We start from the raw sequence: 20540 nt of genomic DNA, 5'->3' as shown, positions 1-20540 counted from the left end.
GGAGAGAGCGAGATGGTGGAGGGAGAGAGCGAGATGGTGGAGGGAGAGAGCGAGAGTGGAGGGAGGGAGGGAGAGCGGGATGGTGGAGAGAGAGAGCGAGATGGTGGAGGGAGAGAGCGAGATGGTGGAGGGAGAGAGCGAGATGGTGGAGGGAGAGAGAGAGATATGGTGGAGGGAGAGAGAGATATGGTGGAGGGAGAGAGAGAGATATGGTGGAGGGAGAGAGAGAGATGGTGGAGGGAGAGAGAGAGATGGTGGAGGGAGAGAGAAATGGTAGAGGGAGAGAGAAATGGTGGAGGGAGAGAGAAATGGTGGAGGGAGAGAGAGATGGTGGAGGGAGAGAGAGATGGTGGAGGGAGATGGTGGAGGGAGAGCAAGATGGTGGAGGGAGAGAGAGGGTGGAGGGAGGGAGGGAGGGAGGGAGGGAGAGCAGGATGGTGGAGGGAGAGAGCGAGATGGTGGAGGGAGAGAGCGAGATGGTGGAGGGAGAGCGCGAGATGGTGGAGGGAGAGCGCGAGATGGTGGAGGGAGAGCGGGATGGTGGAGGGAGAGCGGGGGATGGTGGAGGGAGAGCAGGGGATGGTGGAGGGAGAGCGAGGGATGGTGGAGGGAGAGCGAGAGATGGTGGAGGGAGAGCGGGATGGTGGAGGGAGAGCAGGGGATGGTGGAGGGAGAGCGAGGGATGGTGGAGGGAGAGAGAGATATGGTGGAGGGAGAGAGAGAGATATGGTGGAGGGAGAGAGAGAGATATGGTGGAGGGAGAGAGAGAGATGGTGGAGGGAGAGAGAGAGATGGTGGAGGGAGAGAGCGAGATGGTGGGGGGAGTGAGCGAGATGGTGGAGGGAGAGAGCGAGATGGTGGAGGGAGAGAGCGGGATGGTGGAGGGAGAGCAGGGGATGGTGGAGGGAGAGCAGGGGATGGTGGAGGGAGAGCAGGGGATGGTGGAGGGAGAGCGGGATGGTGGAGGGAGAGCAGGGGATGGTGGAGGGAGAGCAGGGGATGGTGGAGGGAGAGCGAGGGATGGTGGAGGGAGAGAGAGATGGTGGAGGGAGAGAGAAAGTGACAGTGAGCAGCAAGTAGCTTTACAGTGGATGTTTTTATCTGACGCTTCCCTCAGTCACAGCAAGGACACTAGATACAGAGGATATTAAACAATGTGGAGAAAGACGCCAGAGAACATTCTGGAGAGGTAAATAATGTGTCATGCAGTCTTTATAACTAGGGCCATGAGTTTTCCTTCCATAGATAACCTGATCAGGAAAGACTCTGGGCCCTAGTTATAGGCTGCAACTTGAGTTCTGAGTTTTTCCCGTTCAGGTCGGGTGGTATGCAAAAGACTCTGGGCTCCATCTGTAACCACTAGTCAGACAGGCTGTTGAGAGAAGAGGATGAGGGTAATGTTACCTGTTTCCATATGATGGTCTGCCAGGCTCCATTCCTCAGAACTGAGACACAATGACAACAGAGCTGTTAGCCTATACACTTCATATACTGTTGATCCTTTCTAAAGCACAATGGTCTATTCCCTTAAACTAGTTATTCACTCATCCAAGTAAAAGGCAAATAAAACTGACTGACAAGGGCACACACTCATGCATATGCAAACACACAATCGTCCAATACCTGTGGTCTTTTTATTGTTGACTGTGTTGTCTGCCTTGTGTCTTTGCTGTAAAGAGACAGAGAGGGTGTGTTAGTTCCTTATGAGTCTCCCTCTCTCTTTCTTTCACATTAAAGCGCACAAGAACGCCACTTCGCTGGCTAAAAAATTGTTTTGGAACAGAGGGTGAGATTCAGAAACTCTGCAGGGTGTTGTTCCACAGCGGGGGAGCTGAGCTGAGCTGTGACTGTTGAGCTGTGAGCTGTCTGTCCTACTTACATAGTCCTCTATGATCTCTTTGATCCCGGCCACAGTGAGGATGAAGATGAGTGGTACCAGGGTGGTGTAGCGACCCGTAGGAGACACATCAGGGATTTGCTGACAGGAAGAACACAGACAATGTTGAGGAAATGCTGAGGGTGTGGTTAGACACAGTCAGGTTGTCAGTGCAGGTTACAGATAGAAATGTAATGAATAGAGCTGATTCATTTCATTGTTCTACACGACAGAGAATCGTATCTTATCTAGACAACACATTTCTATGTGAATGTCCTATAACGTTGCGCCCTCCAGAGTAAACCAATTGTACTCTGTGCGTTGTGGGCGTGGCCTACCTGCATTAGGGCGATGAAGAGGAAGAAGGCGTTGGCGGCGCGGCGGATCTGCTCGTACAGGAAACGAGGCAGGAAGGTAAGCACCCCGTACTTAGTGGTACTGAGGAGAACGTGGAGGAGGAAGGATACAGGGAAGTCACCATGGTAATGAAACACAATAAGGCCGGGATTCAATCAGATCAAGCGTTAACCGGCAATAGCCAACACTCGCATAGCTGGTGTTTTGGCAGTGTTGGAGGTGGAACTGCATTAAGAGCTTTCCAAATCGGTGAGCAGCTGCTCGTGTTGTTGTCACGTAATCACACACCCCTCCCACTCGTGTTAGAAGTTCAGAACGAGAAGGTGTAGGCTGTATAGCAGATCTAAATAATGACACTAATATAATTATAATTCAACAAAATAATAAAGATTTATACCAGCCTAATTGAGGTGTAGAGGCTGCATGGAATTATTACTAACGCGACTCAGTTCATCCAACGGCAGTGTCCGCAATAGCCTACCGCACGGGGCTGCTTGTGGATCTGACAGCTCTAATGTGGTTCCACCTCCGACATCGCAAAAACAACCGCTATGGATATGTCGGCTAAAGTGGATGTGATTGTATTGGGTACTATATCAGCACACCAAAAGAGTAATCCCCCTTGGGCTCTGTATATCTGATTGAAAAAGACAAAAATAGAGAGTTTGATTTTCCTTAGCAGAAACCACCTCTGTGGTCTCCAGGGTAAAACAGAGGTAGTCACTAGAGTGTAAATCTCTTCTTCAATCCCTTCTCCAAAAATCCCAGATGTCTCCACCGATAGCTGATTATCGATGCACTTGAAACCCCATTAGAGACTACACAATTAGATGTAAACATGCTCGGGCAAGAAAACATAAAAGGATCTATTATGGGCTGCACACCTTCACATCCCCGCAAATGAACCGAACCTCACTGTTCAAAGCATTATATTTAGACCAAACCTCCTAACTAGGCAAAACGTGTCAGTCAATCACCTGTATTGATCAGACAACAGCATTGATTAGCCTTGATAATAGCCAGCAGCTATAAGAGACTAAAATAACTATCAGCCTTCAGTTCAGGGTCTGTCTTTATCCTGGCCAATATAGCTAACTCAAGCGTGTGCTTATGTGTTGGTGTGTATGTGATTGTGTTGGTGCGTGTGTCTTACTGTGTCTGTGTTTGAGAGTATCTAAATCCTCCATCACGTCAGAATCTCCTTGGAGACGAGCCCAAAGCCACACACTCTAAGACCAGGACATCAAATACCAGATGTACAGGAACAGCAGCTGCTGACCCGGATACACACACACACCTTAAGAGTGTCGGATATCATACATCTGATCCACCAGATAAAGCTGCTTTTATCTAATCTAACATATATATTATATCAGATATGCACAGAGACATGTCATAAACTAGTTGGTTGCTACAATGGTGTGTTCGCTGTGTTGACAGGAAATGCTGTTTGAATTGATAATGTGGTCATGTAGTTGCTGTGATGGTAATTCTCTAATAGTATTAGGGCAGCTTATGGTTGTGATAATTACAGTATATTGAGATAATTACAGTATATAGAAGCTATTGTGATTGAGTGTAACTGCCCTTAAAACGCTGATCTATGGTCAGTTTTACATTTCCCCCTAATTAATGACAAGACAGCGTCGATAGACATGGTCGTCCTGCTCCTGGCTCCTAAGCAACTCTGCAGTATTTTGTTTTGTTCTTAAGTGTTATTTCTCACATTATTTGCTCAGAACGTTCTTTGCATTATTACATACAGCCGGAAATAACTTTCTTAATTCCATTCTTTTACTTTTTAGATATTACTGCACTGTTGGAGCTAGGAACACAAGCATTTCACTATATCCACAATAACATCTGCTAAATATGTGTATGCGACCAATAAAATGTGATTTGGTTAAGGTTAGGAAATAGGTGAGTGTAAGCTGATCCTAGATCTGTGCCTACGGACAACACCTACGCCAAGTACTTGTCCATGGTGGTTGTGTTGTGGTGACTGATTGACATATGGACAGGGACACAGAGACACAGGGCTGTGAATAAAACATGGCGTGAAGGTGGAAAAGAGAAGGGTGACTATAGGAATTTAATCTCAGAGTAATCAATCGGAGCAGTGAAGCCTTAAAACATCAATTAAAGACATATGGGAACACTGGGACATCAAAGGGCATGTGTCCAAAGCCAGACTGTCCAATCACAGGCCAGGAAAGGCCTGGTGATCCAATAAGACGAGTTGGCGAAGGCCCGTCTTAATCTCATTAACGGACCAGAAATAGGCCTGTTTCAGAGCAGAATTGAATCTCCTGACAGTAAAGACAGATCGATGAGGTGCGTTTACCTCCTGACGACAGGCTTCTACCCACGTAACTAGGACCTGATGGATTCTATAGGCGCCAGGGTAATGTTCAGGAGGGCGTCACATCCTAAATGTTGCAGATAGAACTGACATGGGTCCTTAATGATAAAAGAGATTCCCCACAGATGCAGATTCCATTTGGGCCCTGCCCTCAACCCTGCCCACAAGCAGGGATGGGCAAAATACAAAATAGATACAGATACAAAATACCATAAATATCAATGTATCAAAATGAACTACATACTCGTATTTTGTAATGTATTTAATCAAAATACATGTATTTTGTATTTTAAAATACAAAAATAAATTTGCAAGTAGCAAGCCCAAACATCAACGGTTACAAATACATTTTACTTGCCATGACTGATATGTTTTTGTTGATCTACCTTAGTAGAGCAAGTCACTCTGGATATGCGTGCCTGCTAAATGACCAAAATGTAAATGTATATGTGAAAATGAACATACCAAAATGAACTGCAAAGCACAGTGTGTATTGTTTCGGGGCGGAGCTCATTAAAATAATACTCAGCATGCTTTGCAATCGTTCATTTTTGCATATACAGCTCTGGAAAAAATTAAGAGACCACTGCAAAATTATCAGTTTCTCTGGTTTTACTATTTATAGGTATGTGTTTGGGTAAAAATAACATTTTTGTTTTATTTTATAAACTATTGACAACATTTCTCCCAAATGACAAATAAAAATAGTCATTTAGAGCATTTATTTGCTGAAAATGACAACTGGTCAAAATAACAAAAAGGATGCAGTGTTGTCAGACCTCAAATAATGCAAAGAAAATAAGTTAATGTTCATTTTTAAAACAACACAATACTAATGTTTTAACTTAGGAAGAGTTCAGAGATCAATATTTGGTGGAATAACCCTGATTTTCAATCAAAGCTTTCATGCGTCTTGGCATGCTCTCCACCAGTCTTTCACATTGATGTTTGGTGACTTTATGCCACTCCTGGCGCAAAAATTCAAGCAGCTCGGCTTTGTTTGATGGCTTGTGACCATCCATCTTCCTCTTGATCACATTCCAGAAGTTTTCAATGGGGTTCAGGTCTGGAGATTGGGCTGGCCATGACAGGGTCTTGATCTGGTGGTCCTCCATCCACACCTTGATTGACCTGGCTGTGTGGCATGGCGCATTGTCCTGCTGGAAAAACCAATCCTCAGAGTTGGGGAACAATGTCAGAGCAAAAGGAAGCAAGTTTTCTTCCAGGACAACCTTGTAGGTGGCTTGATTCATGCGTCCTTCACAAAGACAAATCTGCCCGATTCCAGCCTTGCTGAAGCACCCCCAGATCATCACCGATCCTCCACCAAATGTCACAGTGGGTGCGAGACACTGTGGCTTGTAGGCCTCTCCAGGTCTCCGTCTAACCATTAGACGACCAGGTGTTGGGCAAAGCTGAAAATTGGACTCATCAGAGAAGATGACCTTACTCCAGTCCTCTACGGTCCAATCCTTATGGTCTTTTGCAAACCTCAGCCTGGCTCTTCTTTGCTTCTCATTGATGAAGGGCTTTTTTCTAGCTTTGCATGACTTCAGCCCTGCCCCTAGGAGCCTGTTTTGAACCGTCCTCGCCGTGCACTTCACCCCAGCTGCCGTTTTCCATTCTTTTTGTAGGTCACTTGATGTCATCCTACAGTTGTTGAGTGACATTCGAATGAGTTGGCGGTCATCCCGGTCAGTAGAGTCGTTTTCGCCCTCTGCCGGTCTGTAGCTTTGTTGTCCCCAATGTCTGCTGCTTGAACTTGTTCTTATGAACCATTTTAAGGATGGAAGCAACCTGAAGCTCACTGTATCCCTCTGCCAGTAAAGCCAGAATTGAACCCTTCTTTTCCTCACTCAAAACGTTCCTTTTCAACTCTTTTGGCATGGTCAATTGTTATTTTTTGATTAATTTTACTTTTGAGGTATTATTAGCACTGTTTTTGCCATCCACCTATTGCAAGATGATAGTGATGACCACAGCAGTGGTTTTTTATCATTTTCCTTGTTAAATAAGATTTGGTTCATGTGATCACCTAATCAGTACCTATTCAGTAGAATGAGGTGTGCCTGTGTTGGAATTCAACAGACACTGGAATGGAATGGCTGTCATACATGTAGAGATGCTAATTTAAGAAAAATGTGCAGTGGTCTCTTAATTTTTTCCAGAGCTTTATGTTTAGTTCATTTAGCAGACGCTTTTATCACACCATAGTGCTATCAGACTTCTGATACCAAGGCAGCGTGAAAGGGGGGCCACAAAATGTGAACCGCTATAAAACTAAATGTATAGAAAAGTATTTTGTATTTTGAAAATACAAAATACATTAGAGTGTAGTTCAGTCAAGTGTAATTCATATTACAAAATACTCAGAAGTAATTAAAATACATATTTCAAATACATGCTGCCCATCTCTGCCCACGAGAGATGGGCACACGCCAGAACATTCACCAACTGGTTGTGAATGTTATCGCTTTAGAGACCGGCTCTGTTAACAAGCAAGGCTGGATCCCCTGCTTACCAAAATCTCCCAAATTCAGAGTCGTATTGAATTAAAAATGTATTGAATTGAAGTCAAAACTCTGGGCTGTTGGCATTTTAAAATGTAGTGTGAGAAGGTTGTTCGTTTCATCTGATCAGGACAGCACATAGTAACCTGATCAGAGACCAGACCATACTACAGAATGTCTTATTAGATTTAAGGATAATTCAAGGATAACTATTCTATTCATACTACTTAATGTAGCCTACCATTAATGCCAGAGGAGCTTCTATTAACTTCTACAAACTCACTGTAGTTATTTTTCAGTGCCTGTTTTAAAATTATTGATTAAGAACAGTAAATGGTCATGTTAAGCACTTTCCTCAGATGCACTGAACTTAAAACAACAACCCTTTGATGCAGCTCTCCAACCATTGGAGGCCATTGAACACATAATTGATGATAATTTCCAATCATCCTTTACTATTCCATAACTGGACCATTAACTCCTATAGCCTATCAATAATAAGACCTTTAGGCGATCACAAAAACTATCTCACAAAATAAATCTAAATGTGAAAATAAATCCCTAAAACTATCAACAAACTATTGTAGGCAATTATAATATCACAACTTGTCTGGAAAGGCAATTAAAGTCTGTATTCATTAACTTGATGATAATGATGCTGTATCCAGGTGAAATCTTACCTGACATGGTTGTCACAGAACTTGGTGTTCTGAGGTTGGTTTAGCAGAATCGTCCGTGCGGTGGCATCTATGGGATCTGCCTGCGAAGTAGTCCCGGACATCTCATCATCTGCCTTGCGGTAGCCGGCGGATGAACAAGAGGTTCCTGCACCGTTCGATTGATGGGAGAGAGGCGAGGCTAGGGTAAGTGTGTGTGGGAGACAGGGAGAGACATAAGAGACGTGGTTTACAGTTCAAAAGTAGAGGGCAAAAACAGGCAGGGCTACTGTATGCTGGCTGTCGATGTCAATGACGTCCCCACCTCCCCATTCTAAACAGCCCGTCTTCTTTCAGTGCGCTGCCTCGCTTCGTGCTGGGCGAATCCAAAAGAGTGATGCTGAGACTCCTCGATTTTTTTACTTTAAAATGTATGTATGTCAAACAAAAATTAATGATTGCAAAGTTAATTTGACCAATTTCCACTGACATTTTCACAAAAACACATTTACATGAAGAATAGTGTAGATGCAACGTTTGATAACATAATTACTGTTTCTACTGTTGGTGCCGTCTTCAAGTAAACTAAATGTGTTTTGTAAAATGTTCTGTGGAAATTGTTAAAATTCGTGCTTGTGAATAGAGTTGTATGGTTTGTTTAACTTTGCCATCATTGGTTTTTGTTTGACATACATTTTAAAGTCAGTCTCAGCATCACTCTTGTTACCATGGAATTGCCATGCTATAGCTCCATCACCAATACACACACAAGCCGCTCCACGCCCACGGGTGCCCTTGTATAGAATGTGATGAGGGATGCACAATGGTCAAACAAACACCGTGGGTTTGAGTCCTTTCATCCGCGCGGAAACATTGTGTATTTGTTTATCAAACAGGGGGCCTTGTTACATCGCACTATGAGCGAATAGTGCACCAGCATTATCGCCCAAGCAGAGAACCCGAACCGACGCTGCATAATTCGCTCTGCGTTTGCACTGCCTACTGAGTCGCCCCTCCTTTGTAGTTTAATCGTTTAAAATAAAGGCGAAGCTGCGATCAGCACGACTTGCACACCCACTGAGCGTCGGAGGAACATTTTCTGTCATCGGGCTGCGCTAAATAATGGAGGGGGGAGATAGAGGCAATCAGGTCTGGACGTGACGGAATAGTTTACCCAGCTGGCACAACAAGCCCCGGTGAGGACAGATGGTGCACGCCCGTCACTCGTCTCCTCTCCCTTGGCCTCGCTGTCCGGGAAGCTCCCGACTGCTTGTGAGAATAGCCCAAACAAGCACACAGACCTCCACCGCCTCCGTTTCATCGGGCCGTCTCTGGCGGTCTAGAGAAGGCTTTTAAAAATGGTCTATCTGCAACGTGGATTAGATGATGCTTCGACACCAGACAACGGCCTCAGTCTCTCGTGGAGCCTAGACTATGGTGTTCCCATTCGAGGGCGGGCTGAGGGCTCGGTATTTAAAGGGACAGTAGCCCCGGAGACTGGTATTGTGTCTGCGGTCTGACATTGCAGGCTCGGTTTACCAGTTTAAATTACACTTGAAAGGGGACGAGTCATCCATCAAGAGATCACTATCCTCAGTTTCCCACACCGTTTTCTGGGGCCTTATGAGGTTCAGTCTACATTTACTATTCAGGGCAGGCTATATGAAGTCATAGGCACAAGCTGCAATATTGGCCCTACTGCAGCCCAATTTCTAACTAATTTCAGGTGCTACTCCAAACCTCACCAACAATACAATTGGCAATCAATTCTTACAAGAATGGGCCCTGTCTGGATCGCTGTGTGGGTCTGGAAATAAAAACAGCCATTAATCCATCAATAATTCAGACAAATAATAAGAGCCAGAAGAGCTTTGGAGGGTTGAGTTTCCACTGTATTGAATGTTACAATAGGGAATAGGGTGATCATTTCCCCAGAGAGGCCAATCAATGGGCCACAGCCAACATAGAGAGAGCCCTGGCCCAAGTTCTATAACCATATATTTCAATCTAATAACATTTCTAAGTTATTTCTGTATTGCCTGTGGTCGGTCCTCTGTAGCTCAATTGGTAGAGCATGGCGCTTGTAACGCCAGGGTAGTGGGTTCGATCCCCGGGACCACCCATACGTAAAAATGTATGCACACATGACTGTAAGTCACTTTGGATAAAAGCGTCTGCTAAATGGCATATTATTATTATTATTATTATTATTATTATTATTATAAGTAGAGCTCTGTTAACCGACCCGAGCCCGATGGGCCCAGACATTATACATTGAGTTAGGGCCGGATAACTAGAGTACGGGCAGGGCTCTGTCAATAACTAGAGTACGGGCAGGGCTCTGTCAATAACTAGAGTACGGGCAGGGCTCTGTCAATAACTAGAGTACGGGCAGGGCTCTGTCAATAACTAGAGTACAGGCAGGGCTCTGTCAATAACTAGAGTACAGGCAGGGCTCTGTCAATAACTAGAGTACAGGCAGGGCTCTGTCAATAACTAGAGTACGGGCAGGGCTCTGTCAATAACTAGAGTACAGGCAGGGCTCTGTCAATAACTAGAGTACGGGCAGGGCTCTGTCAATAACTAGAGTACGGGCAGGGCTCTGTCAATAACTAGAGTACAGGCAGGGCTCTGTCAATAACTAGAGTACGGGCAGGGCTCTGTCAATAACTAGAGTACGGGCAGGGCTCAGGTATCACTAAATTGATCACTGACATTTTGAAGCTAAGCCATTTGCTCGTGCTCTAATGATGCGCAGTACAGTTATATCTGACTAAGATCATAACATGGTGTCAGAAGTGCTTCAACCTTGTCAAATATAAAACAGGAGAGATTATTTCACAGAAAATACTAATGTTCCTTGAGTTTTGTTGGGGTTTAGAGTGACGAAAAGTAGCTAGCTAAGTGCTCTCTCATGTCTCTTCATAGAGCAGAGCAGCCCAAGCGGAGCTGTTGCTATGGATACTCAAAGACTCAGAGCTGCCATGAGCAGAGCGCATGCAGAGCGAGCTGTGTGCAGGGACAGAGAGGAGCAGCTAATGGATTTACTAACGGAGGAAGTTATTTCTGATTTCGGGCAGGGCCTTAAATTTGGCAGAAGCAATCGGCCCTGGGTAGGGTAGGGCCTGAACGGTGCAGCATTGGTAGGACTTGAGCTTAAAATTCATGCCCTTGCAGGGCTCTACTGTGAAGCGCCTCGGATGAAATGACCCAGTCAAAAGCCCCTGGTCATTAAAGCCCCTGATAGCGTCAATATTCAGGCACCTCCTTTTTTCCACTGGAATGGGGACAGGGACACATTTTTAGGAGTGGAGATCACTGCAAGATTTTGCCAGGCATATCAGGTAAGCATCTGGCATGAAGGAAGGAACAGAATAACCATATACAGGTGCCACAGTGTGTACAGGTGTAATGGACGTCACGCTGCTTGCTTAGCGAGTACCGCTTCCTCCTGATACGGCTCACAGTGAGGCTCGAACCCAGGACCTCTGCCTTGCTAGCACACGTGACCGCTCTCTCGAAAAGTCTTACCAGTCAGCGCCACCGAAAAGCTAGCTATTCGGTAGGGCAAGTGGGGACACTTAAGGCTGAGGAGTGAGTTTCACACATCCCCATGTGCTACATAGGCCTAGGATAAGTTGAATCAGGTGTGTTAAAGCTGGTCTGGAACCAAACCCTGGACACAGGACCAGATTTTCCCACCCCTGACTCCAATGTGATAACAATACAGCAAAACAGATGAACGGGAATTCAATTTACTCTTGCAGGTGGCCAGATATAACTACCTGAAAGCCACGCCCCTAATAAGCCGCAAACCCAGTCTTCTGATCTGACCCGCTGGGTCATATCTCAATAACCCAGCATCAACAACCCAACCTTGCTCTTTTTAACCGTTTACTGCCATGGGCTAAATCAGGGTCACACAGTGTTTCTTGGTAGTCTTAAACAAATCTACTTTTAAATAAAAGTATATACCTCACAGATATAGAGTTTAAATCTATTACATTTTGAGTTTGCATCCCAATATTACACTTACACTTATATACATCACAGAAGACTGAAATATAACAAAACTGTTAATGGTTATTAATTATGAAATTATGACAAATATTAATAACATTAATAACCTCCACTTATCCCTCTCTCTCCATCCTTACTGTATACCTCCACTTATCCCTTTCTCTCCGTCCTTACCGTATACCTCCACTTATCCCTCTCTCTCCGTCCTTACCGGATACCTCCACTTATCCCTCTCTCTCCGTCCTTACTGTATACCTCCACTTATCCCTCGCTCTCTGTCCTTACCGTATACCTCCACTCATCCCTCTCTCTCCGTCCTTACCGTATACCTCCACTCATCCCTCTCTCTTACTACTCTCTCTCTCTCCTCTTGACTCTACCTTTCATTCCTAGCAGATCGATATTGACCATCTCAGCAGCCTGCTACAGCTCTGATTTATCCCTGAGCAGATCAATGGCTCTGTGTTCTTCCTCCCTGATGGATCAGAACCAGAATCACTGTCACCTCCATAACTTATTACTGAAGAGTCGACGGACTCAAAGAATACTCAAACAGAACTTCTTTAGGACGGCAATACTTTATTTAGCAGCTCTTCATCAGTACAGCATACTTCAGCATATGGAGACGTTCTCAAAAATCAGCAAGCTATCACACCCTTTTATAAACTTTAAAACAGGGGAGGCCCTAAAGCTTCTCCCTCGAGTGTCATACCAGACTGATTATTGATTGGTTAATACAGAATGGTGGGTAGGCTCTGTGCAAATATTTTGAGTGTCGGGTGCAATGTTGTGCGTGTTCGTGCGTGTGCAAAATATGAATGACCTTGTAAAATGCCAGTAAAACTACTCTCATCCTGATATAACCACACATGCAATCAGCTCAGTTGGTAGAGCATGGCGCTTGCAACGCCAGGGTTGTGGGTTCGTTTCCCACGGGGGGCCAGTATGAAAAAAAAAATGTATGCACTCACTAACTGTAAAGTCGCTCTGGATAAGAGCGTCTGCTAAATGACTAAAATGTAAATGTAAATAGGACTATACCAGGTATGAGTGTGTCTTATCACCCCATCACCCCCCCCCCCCCCTCCCCTTATCACCCCACCCCCCACACATCAATAGCTCAATCAGACACAGCTAAGCCCATCTTTACTGTACTACGCTCAGTCCCTCAGTTCGGCTCTGGGTTGACCCCTCAACCCTTTAGGTCACTACCTGGCCCGTGCCACTTTTTACCTTGCCCGTGTTACCTGGTCACGTGCCAGCCTTTCACGGCTATAAAGCAAGGCGCTGTTCTGAATAATGGATAGAGGGAGGCTGCATAATTCATCCTATCTCTTTCCTGTATGGCTGGTGCCTTATTTCAGCAGACACCCTGCCTCTGTGGCACGGCCATGCCACCACTCAGCAGACAACTCAGATGTCAGACACTCTCAATACAGCTCCCTCAGCACCTATTATACACCAGCATTTAGCCCGACCCTCAGCTTTGTGTTGTAAACGGTATTAAACATCGCTATTGTAATGTCCACCGATTTAATGTGAAAGTCGGATCGAGACGCTCAGTCAAAACCACAAACCAAAAGAGGAAAAACAATCTGTACAACAGAGTGAATTGTTGTACATATAAAGTCAGTCATATGACTTAAAACATAGTCCATGCAAACTACAAACTCAACTCGACAGCCCATTTCAAGTTCCCACCCTCTGAATGCTTCTTGGTGAATCAGAGGTTCCACCAGTTCATCCCCCTTCCTCCCCTACCCCCTCCCATTATGAGGTCAGGATAGCATTACCTACGGAGGAGCGTCGTCCGATCGCCTGACCCCTATGAGGTGCCATGGCTGGTCCTGTCCCCAAGGTGACCTCTAGCCAAGTCGTCTACTTCCTGGTCAAGGTTGACCTGCAGGTCTGCTGGTTGCTAGGACAGCCAGTGTGTCCAGTTACTACGGCGACGGAGTAAATGGTGAGAGGAAGGTGGAGAGCCTCTTTCCTACAGTCCAGGCTGGGGTAGTAATCCTCTCTCTGTCTGCTCTGCAACTTCCCCTACCTGCTAATCCATAAACTGATAATCCAACAGGTGAGACCAGAGACTGCACACACGCTGTATACATGTATACTTAATCCCATATACTATACTGTACTGTTCAGAGACACACACACACACACACACACACACACACTATTACAGCAGCGACGCATTTTGCATTTACACATGCAACGGCCCAACATGCAGTTAACTACTCCCTTGCTCACCCTCTCGCTCACTCTTCCCCAATCTAACTCAACAGTCAACACCCAGCTCCCAGACTGCACCCAAACACATGCATGCATCTATGTGCATGCTTAAAGCATGCCATGTGCATATGCATATGCATGGGACATGCGTAAGTGTGCTTTATTTACATGTATGCAAGCATAGCATGTGGTTCTGTGTGTCTGTATGTAAATGTGTATGATTGTCAATGTGTACTAGATCTTGTGAAGTGAATACATGGTGATCAATACAGCATGGGCTCGTGGTAATATCTGGAGCGGGATCAGTGGAATGGTATCAAATACATCAAACACATGGTTTCCAGGTCTTTGATGCCATTCCATTTGCTCCGTTCTGACACATTATTATGAGCCGTTCTCCCCTCAGCAGCCTCCACTGGCGTGAATGCTTATCAAGTGTATTTACTACAAGCTCATGCAGTGACTGTGCAGACAGGCAGACTAGCCTAGTCCAGCGGTCACCAGCCCTGGTCCTAGTCCAGCGGTCACCAGCCCTGGTCCTAGTCCAGCGGTCACCAGCCCTGGTCCTAGTCCAGCGGTCACCAGCCCTGGTTCTAGTCCAGCGGTCACCAGCCCTGGTTCTAGTCCAGCGGTCACCAGCCCTGGTTCTAGTCCAGCGGTCACCAGCCCTGGTTCTAGTCCAGCGGTCACCAGCCCTGGTTCTAGTCCAGCGGTCACCAGCCCTGGTTCTAGTCCAGCGGTCACCAGCCCTGGTTCTAGTCCAGCGGTCACCAGCCCTGGTTCTAGTCCAGTGGTCACCAGCCCTGGTTCTAGAGAGTAGTGTACCTCTAGGATCAGGGTTAGTGACCACCACATTGCTCTAGTCCAGGGTTGGGGTCAATTCTCAATTGAAATTCACTAATTAAATAGAATTGGCCCCGACCGCTGCTCTAGTCGTTATAGGCTACTATTCCAGGGCATGCACCAGTGAAATCCAAGCGGTGGGGAGCGCCAGCCAGGCCAGCCTGTGTAAGACAAGACTCCAACTCACTTTTGTCAAACCTGTCAGCGAGGCGGGAGCGCATGGCGGCCACGCCGACGCCCAGCTCTGGGTCCAGGTGGTCAGGAGACTCCTCCTGCCTAATGAGAGTCAACACTAACTGCTCTGAGGGACAGAGATCAGGGAGCAGGCCACCAGCCGCGGGACGGGAGAGAACAACACACAAGAAAGAGAGTCAGTCAGTAACACCGCTGTGGGCCGGGTCCAGCCGCACACAACAACACACACGTGAGTATGTGTGTAGGTGAGTGGTGAGTTCAGGTGTGAGTCTGGAAGAGGCAATTGAAATTGAGTTGGTGTGTGTGTGTGTGTGTGTGCATGTGTATGTCAACTGTATGTGTGTGGCTCCGCTTGTGAAAGTATGTGAATGCTGTTGGAATGTCGTTGATATTGTCTTGAGTCCCATGAAGGTTGTACAACACTGCTCCTATGTGGCCAACTGGTCTCATTGCCTTCCGAAGCTTTTCTGCAGTTCATATCCTCACCGTGCCAGCCACACGTCTGTCCATAGAGACCATTCATTCCCCAAATGGTATCCTTAACAACCTAGCAGCCATGACAACCAGGCATTATCTGTCCCCAACAGACCCGCCTCAGACACACAGACAATAAACCTGATTTATCTCATTATATCCTTATACATGGTAAACAAACCACACTTCTTTGGGGACTGTACACACACACAGAATAGTAATGTCGCCCAATTCACTGAAAATACATCAGTGAAGAACTGTCAACATCTCCCTTGCATGTCACTGTTTGGTTTGCAATTTAAGCAGTCAGTAAACAGAATAGAGAATCTCTAACTCTAAACACTGTAAAGGTCTGTAGTACTGGGGGGATGTAGCTCAGTTGGTAGAGCATGGCGTTTGCAACGCCAGGGTTGTGGGTTCGATAAAATAATGTATGTGCTAACTGTAAGTCGCTCTGGATAAGAGCGTCTGCTAAATGACTAAAATGTAAATGTATGTACTGAGATCAGAGAGGGTGATCCTGCTAGACTGGTCTACAATACCTGAAATAATTTCACCTGTAGAATACACACTTGCTCAGAATAGATACCTGAATTCACACTTGGTTTAGCACATGTCCATCTATAGTAAAGCTTTGGCTTTGAATGTATGAGCAGGTAATAGTGTGGACTCTCAGCACATGTAGGATAGGGCACACTCTCTCCTGTCAGAACACACCTTATCTATGTGTACTTTGGGACTTTTGTACTTTGGGACTTCATGCACACACCTGAGATTCTCTTTCTTCATCCCTTTCCCTCACATCCTGTGTGGGTGTGTGTATGTGTGTATGTGTGTGTGTGTGTGCACATCAGTGGAGGTTGCTGAGGGGAGGACGGCTCATAATAATGGCTGGAACAGAGTGAATGGAATGGCATTAAACACATAGAAACCAAGTGTTTGATGGACACTACATGATCGAAAGTATGTGGACACCTGCTTGTCTAACATCTCATTCCAAAATCATGGGCATTAATATGGAATTGGTCCCCCCTTTGCTGCTATAACAGCCTCCACTCTTCTGGGAAGGCTTTCCACTAGATGTTGGAACATTGCTGCGGGGACTTGCTTCCATTCAGCCACAATAGCATTAGTGAGGTTGGACACTGATGTTGGGCGATTAGGCCTGGCTCGCAGTCGGCGTTCCAATTCATCCCAAAGGTCAGTCAAGTTCTTCCACACCGACCTCAACAAACCATTTCTGTATGGACCTCGCTTTGTGCACGGGGGAATTGTCATGCTGAAACAGGAAAGGGCCTTACCCAAACTGTTGCCACAAAGTTGGAAGCACAGAATCATCTAGAATGTCATTGTATTCTGTAGCGTTAAGATTTCCCTTCACTGGAACTAAGGGGCCTAGCACGAACCATGAAAAACAACCCCAGACCATTATTCCTCCTCCACCAAACTTTACAGTTGGCACTATGCATTGGCGCAGGTAGCGTTCTCCTGGCATGTGCCAAACACAGATTCGTCCGTCGGACTTCAAGATGGTGAAGTGTGATTCATCACAGAGAATGCGTTTCCACTGCTCCAGAGTCCAATGGCGGTGAGCTTTACACCACTCCAGCCGACACTTGGCATTGCGCATGGCGATCTTAGGCTTGTGTGCGGCTGCTCAGCCATGGAAACCCATTTCATGAAGCTCACAGACTAACGGTTATTGTGCTGACGTTGCTTCCAGAGGCAGTTTGGAACTCGGTAGTGAGTGTTGCAACTGAGGACAGATAATTTTCACACGCTACGTGCTTCAGCACTCAGCGGTCCTGTTCTGTGAGCTTATGTGACCTACCACTTCGCGGCTGAGCCGTTGTTGCTCCTAGACGTTTCCACTTCATAATAACAGCACTTACAGTTGACCGGGGCAGCTCTAGCAGGGCAGAAATTTGACAAACTGACTTGTTGGAAAGGTGGCATCCTATGATGGCACCATGTTGTAAGTCACTGAGCTCTTCAGTAAGGCTATTCTAGTGCCAATGTTTGTCTACGAAGATTACATGGTTGTGTGCTCGATTTTATACAATTGTCAACAACGGGTGTGGCTGAAATAGCTGAATCCACAAATTTGAAGGGGTGTCCACATACTTTTGTATATATAGTGTATTTGATACCATTCCAATCATGCCACTCCAGCCACTACCACAAGCATGTCCTCCCCAATTAAAGTGCCACCAACCTCCTGTGGTGCACGTGTTTAAAACACATCTGTCAGTCATCAGTGTGTGTGACAGATCAGGCCAGTGAGGCCACCAGGCTGTAACAGCCTAGGTGACTATGGCTAAGGTCCAGGAGGTCAGAAGGATTGTGGGAAAGATCTAAGTTACCCAAGAAGAGCTGAGAAGGCGCAAAAGAACACAGTGACACGGAAATACCTTTAAGAGAGCGAAGGAGAGTCTAATAAGGGACTAAGGGGTGTGTGTGGGTGTGGGTGAGAGTGTGTGTGTGTGGGGGGGGGGGTCTATAAGGGTTGTTCTTTGATATGTCATCCTGTCTTGACTCCTGACTGTCCTAATTAACCTAGAGTAAGAGTTTTTCTGTCAATATCAGCTTTCCCTGGAGTCTGGACTAACTGATGATTTGGGGTTAAGGTAGTATGGGAACCATATTGATGCTGTTCTCTCTCTCTCACTCTGATGGGGATCCCTAGCCTGGAGACAGATTGACCTGACCCAGTTGGCACTTCTCTCTCTATCCTGACAATATGCCCTAGCTGCTTTCTATTTCTGGAACCTACTGGAGGCAAAGCACAGTCACACACAAACACACAGCCGCCCCACAATGTACTTGTGCCAGCACTCATGGACATTCAGCCACGTGAGTCCCCTCTTCCAGGACAATCCCTCCAAAGCCACTATAGGAGCAACGGCAAACACAAACTGTTCTCTCATCTCCAGCGGTATTACTGCCAAACCTGCCCAGGCTGCGACACCAAGCCAACTATCTTCCAAAACACTGACCTCCTCCCATCTAATCCCTGCAGTTTAGCCAAAAACCTATTCTGGCCCATAGCACTCACTCCCTGATGCAGCCAAAACGCAAATAATCATGCTAGGACTTTCTATGTGCGCATAGGACTCTGTGGAAAAATCACTGTGCTGTGTGGAGGGTGCAGTGCAACGATGTGTTCTGCTGTCCCTGTAAATGCAAAGGCGCATCTATGACGCATTGCTTTTTTTCGGGAACAAAAGCGCATTGAATAGCCCCAAAAGACCAAACATTATGCTGCACCACTATATAGGCCTAGACAAATATAGTGTCTCTATTATGTAAACTAGCACAGATTTGGTGTACACCTGTCTGGGCCCCGCGTGACCTCAACAGATGAGATGGCCTTCCCGCGAGGAGCTTAGAATAAGAGCAATTAAAGAGTCACGTGGCCTTTAAGTCATTGCCAGTGTTGAGCTCTCCCATAGTGCCGCCGAACTAACCTACGTGCTCTGAAAAAAAAGATTCCTATCCTGACAGTATGCACCCTGTACCATTTACCCTTGTCCCAGAGAAAATAAATTAATACGTGGAAAAATACATAGCCATTTATGTATAAGCTAACCTACATAGACTATTACGCGCAAAGGATGGATGCGAGCACTGTTTATAGTGAGGCCATGACAACTCGGTCCCGCTCACCTGCAATAACCTACTCTCCATTACCTGCCTTTACTGTTATATCTGCAGCATCATTACGCACATCATACAAAGCATTGGAAATTGGTTCAGTTGAAGCGCAGCGCCCCCATCCCGAGTCGAACTGTCTGTGCCAATAGAAGAATAGCCCTGTTGTTTGCACTGACTGTCTATGGCAGGCGTAATACGCAGCGCCAGGCTGCAACGCCCCCCGTGCCGCAGTCCTGGGCTCAACAAGGCTTTTCCAACCCCATAGCCCCACTAATATAAGACGCATAGTAGGACAGATTGTGCATATTGTCAATAGAACCAATCCGTCCTCGCTGCAATGTTTATGTCGCTGCCAGTTCGATCCCTATAGCTACCCATGGAGCTGTACTAGCCTGTACTGTAGGCTACATACCTCCGCCCCTCTTGTTGTGCTTACCTCCCTCGCTGTGGATCTTCTTCGATCGCCGGTTGAAGTACATCCTGATCTTGTGCGGGTCTGTATTGGCCTGGAAGAGGGCGGCCGGGGCGCTGGCATGCCCGTGGCTCACGTACAAAGCGGAGGAATGCGGGCCTGGGACAAGGCTATGGTCGTTGGGAGATGAATCATGTTCGATCGATGGACTTGGGACGGTGATGGGTCGGCTCAGCAGCGACGAGGGCGCGCATAGGGGTGAGACGTGTTAGTGCGTGCGCGCGCCCTCGTCCTCAGCCAAGATCACAAAAAGCCTGATCCGTTGCATAAGTAGGATACTCGCGTGAATCTCGTTCCTTCATCCTCACTCACGTTGCTTCAATTGGACATTCATGTAGCTGAGCGTGTGCCTTAGGTTAGTAGTCTAATATCACGTCATGCGTAAAAATAGCCTAACACAGTCGTAGGCCTAGTCGGGCCATAGCCGCAGAAAGGCCAACACTGCAGAGGTAGGCTAAATAGCTAAGTACTAGGGAATATGACTATTAGCACTTTTGTGCTATGACCATTTTACATTTGCATCTTTGATCATAACCTCACTGTCCTAATTAGTGTTACATTCATCTAATTCCATAGGCCTAGGCCTGAGTGACTTCTAGCCTAGGGAGAGAGAGGCGTGTAAATCAAATTCAAGTAAAAACAAAGACTTGTCATGATATGATAGGAGGTACAGTTGTTCACACCACAGGGAGAGAACATAATTGGAGGTGTGGATCCTGTGGGAGGAACACAAAGTCCCCAGTGGGAAGCAAATAAACAGCGCACAAAATAACTCCAGACATAACAAAGCTGTATTTAATTCCCTTGTTAAGGAGCAGAAGAAACCCCTTGTGTTTATTTATATTACATAGTAACAGAATACATATTCATCTTAACTATTTTTTAA

General features: G+C 46.1%; 1 protein-coding gene across 1 annotated transcript in view; it reads right to left on the bottom strand.

Moving 5' to 3' along the window:
- atp8a2 (ATPase phospholipid transporting 8A2) overlaps positions 1-7886 on the bottom strand; it is a gene marked incomplete at its 5' end in the record, with an annotated part of 50588 nt that extends 42702 nt beyond the window's left edge. Inside the window, 5 exons of the mRNA XM_084152106.1 lie at positions 1405-1445; positions 1624-1669; positions 1880-1978; positions 2215-2314; positions 7786-7886. Of these exons, the coding sequence (XP_084008232.1) occupies positions 1405-1445; positions 1624-1669; positions 1880-1978; positions 2215-2314; positions 7786-7886 (387 nt within the window). The remainder of the gene's footprint in view (positions 1-1404; positions 1446-1623; positions 1670-1879; positions 1979-2214; positions 2315-7785) is intronic.
- Between the last annotated feature and the right edge of the window lie 12654 nt (positions 7887-20540).

The sequence above is a fragment of the Coregonus lavaretus genome (assembly GCF_964263955.1).
Source record: "Coregonus lavaretus genome assembly, chromosome: 34".
In the NCBI taxonomy this organism is placed as follows: Eukaryota; Metazoa; Chordata; class Actinopteri; order Salmoniformes; family Salmonidae; genus Coregonus; species Coregonus lavaretus.
Note: the sequence above shows the minus strand (reverse complement) of the source record. Positions and strands in the feature narration are given on the sequence as shown.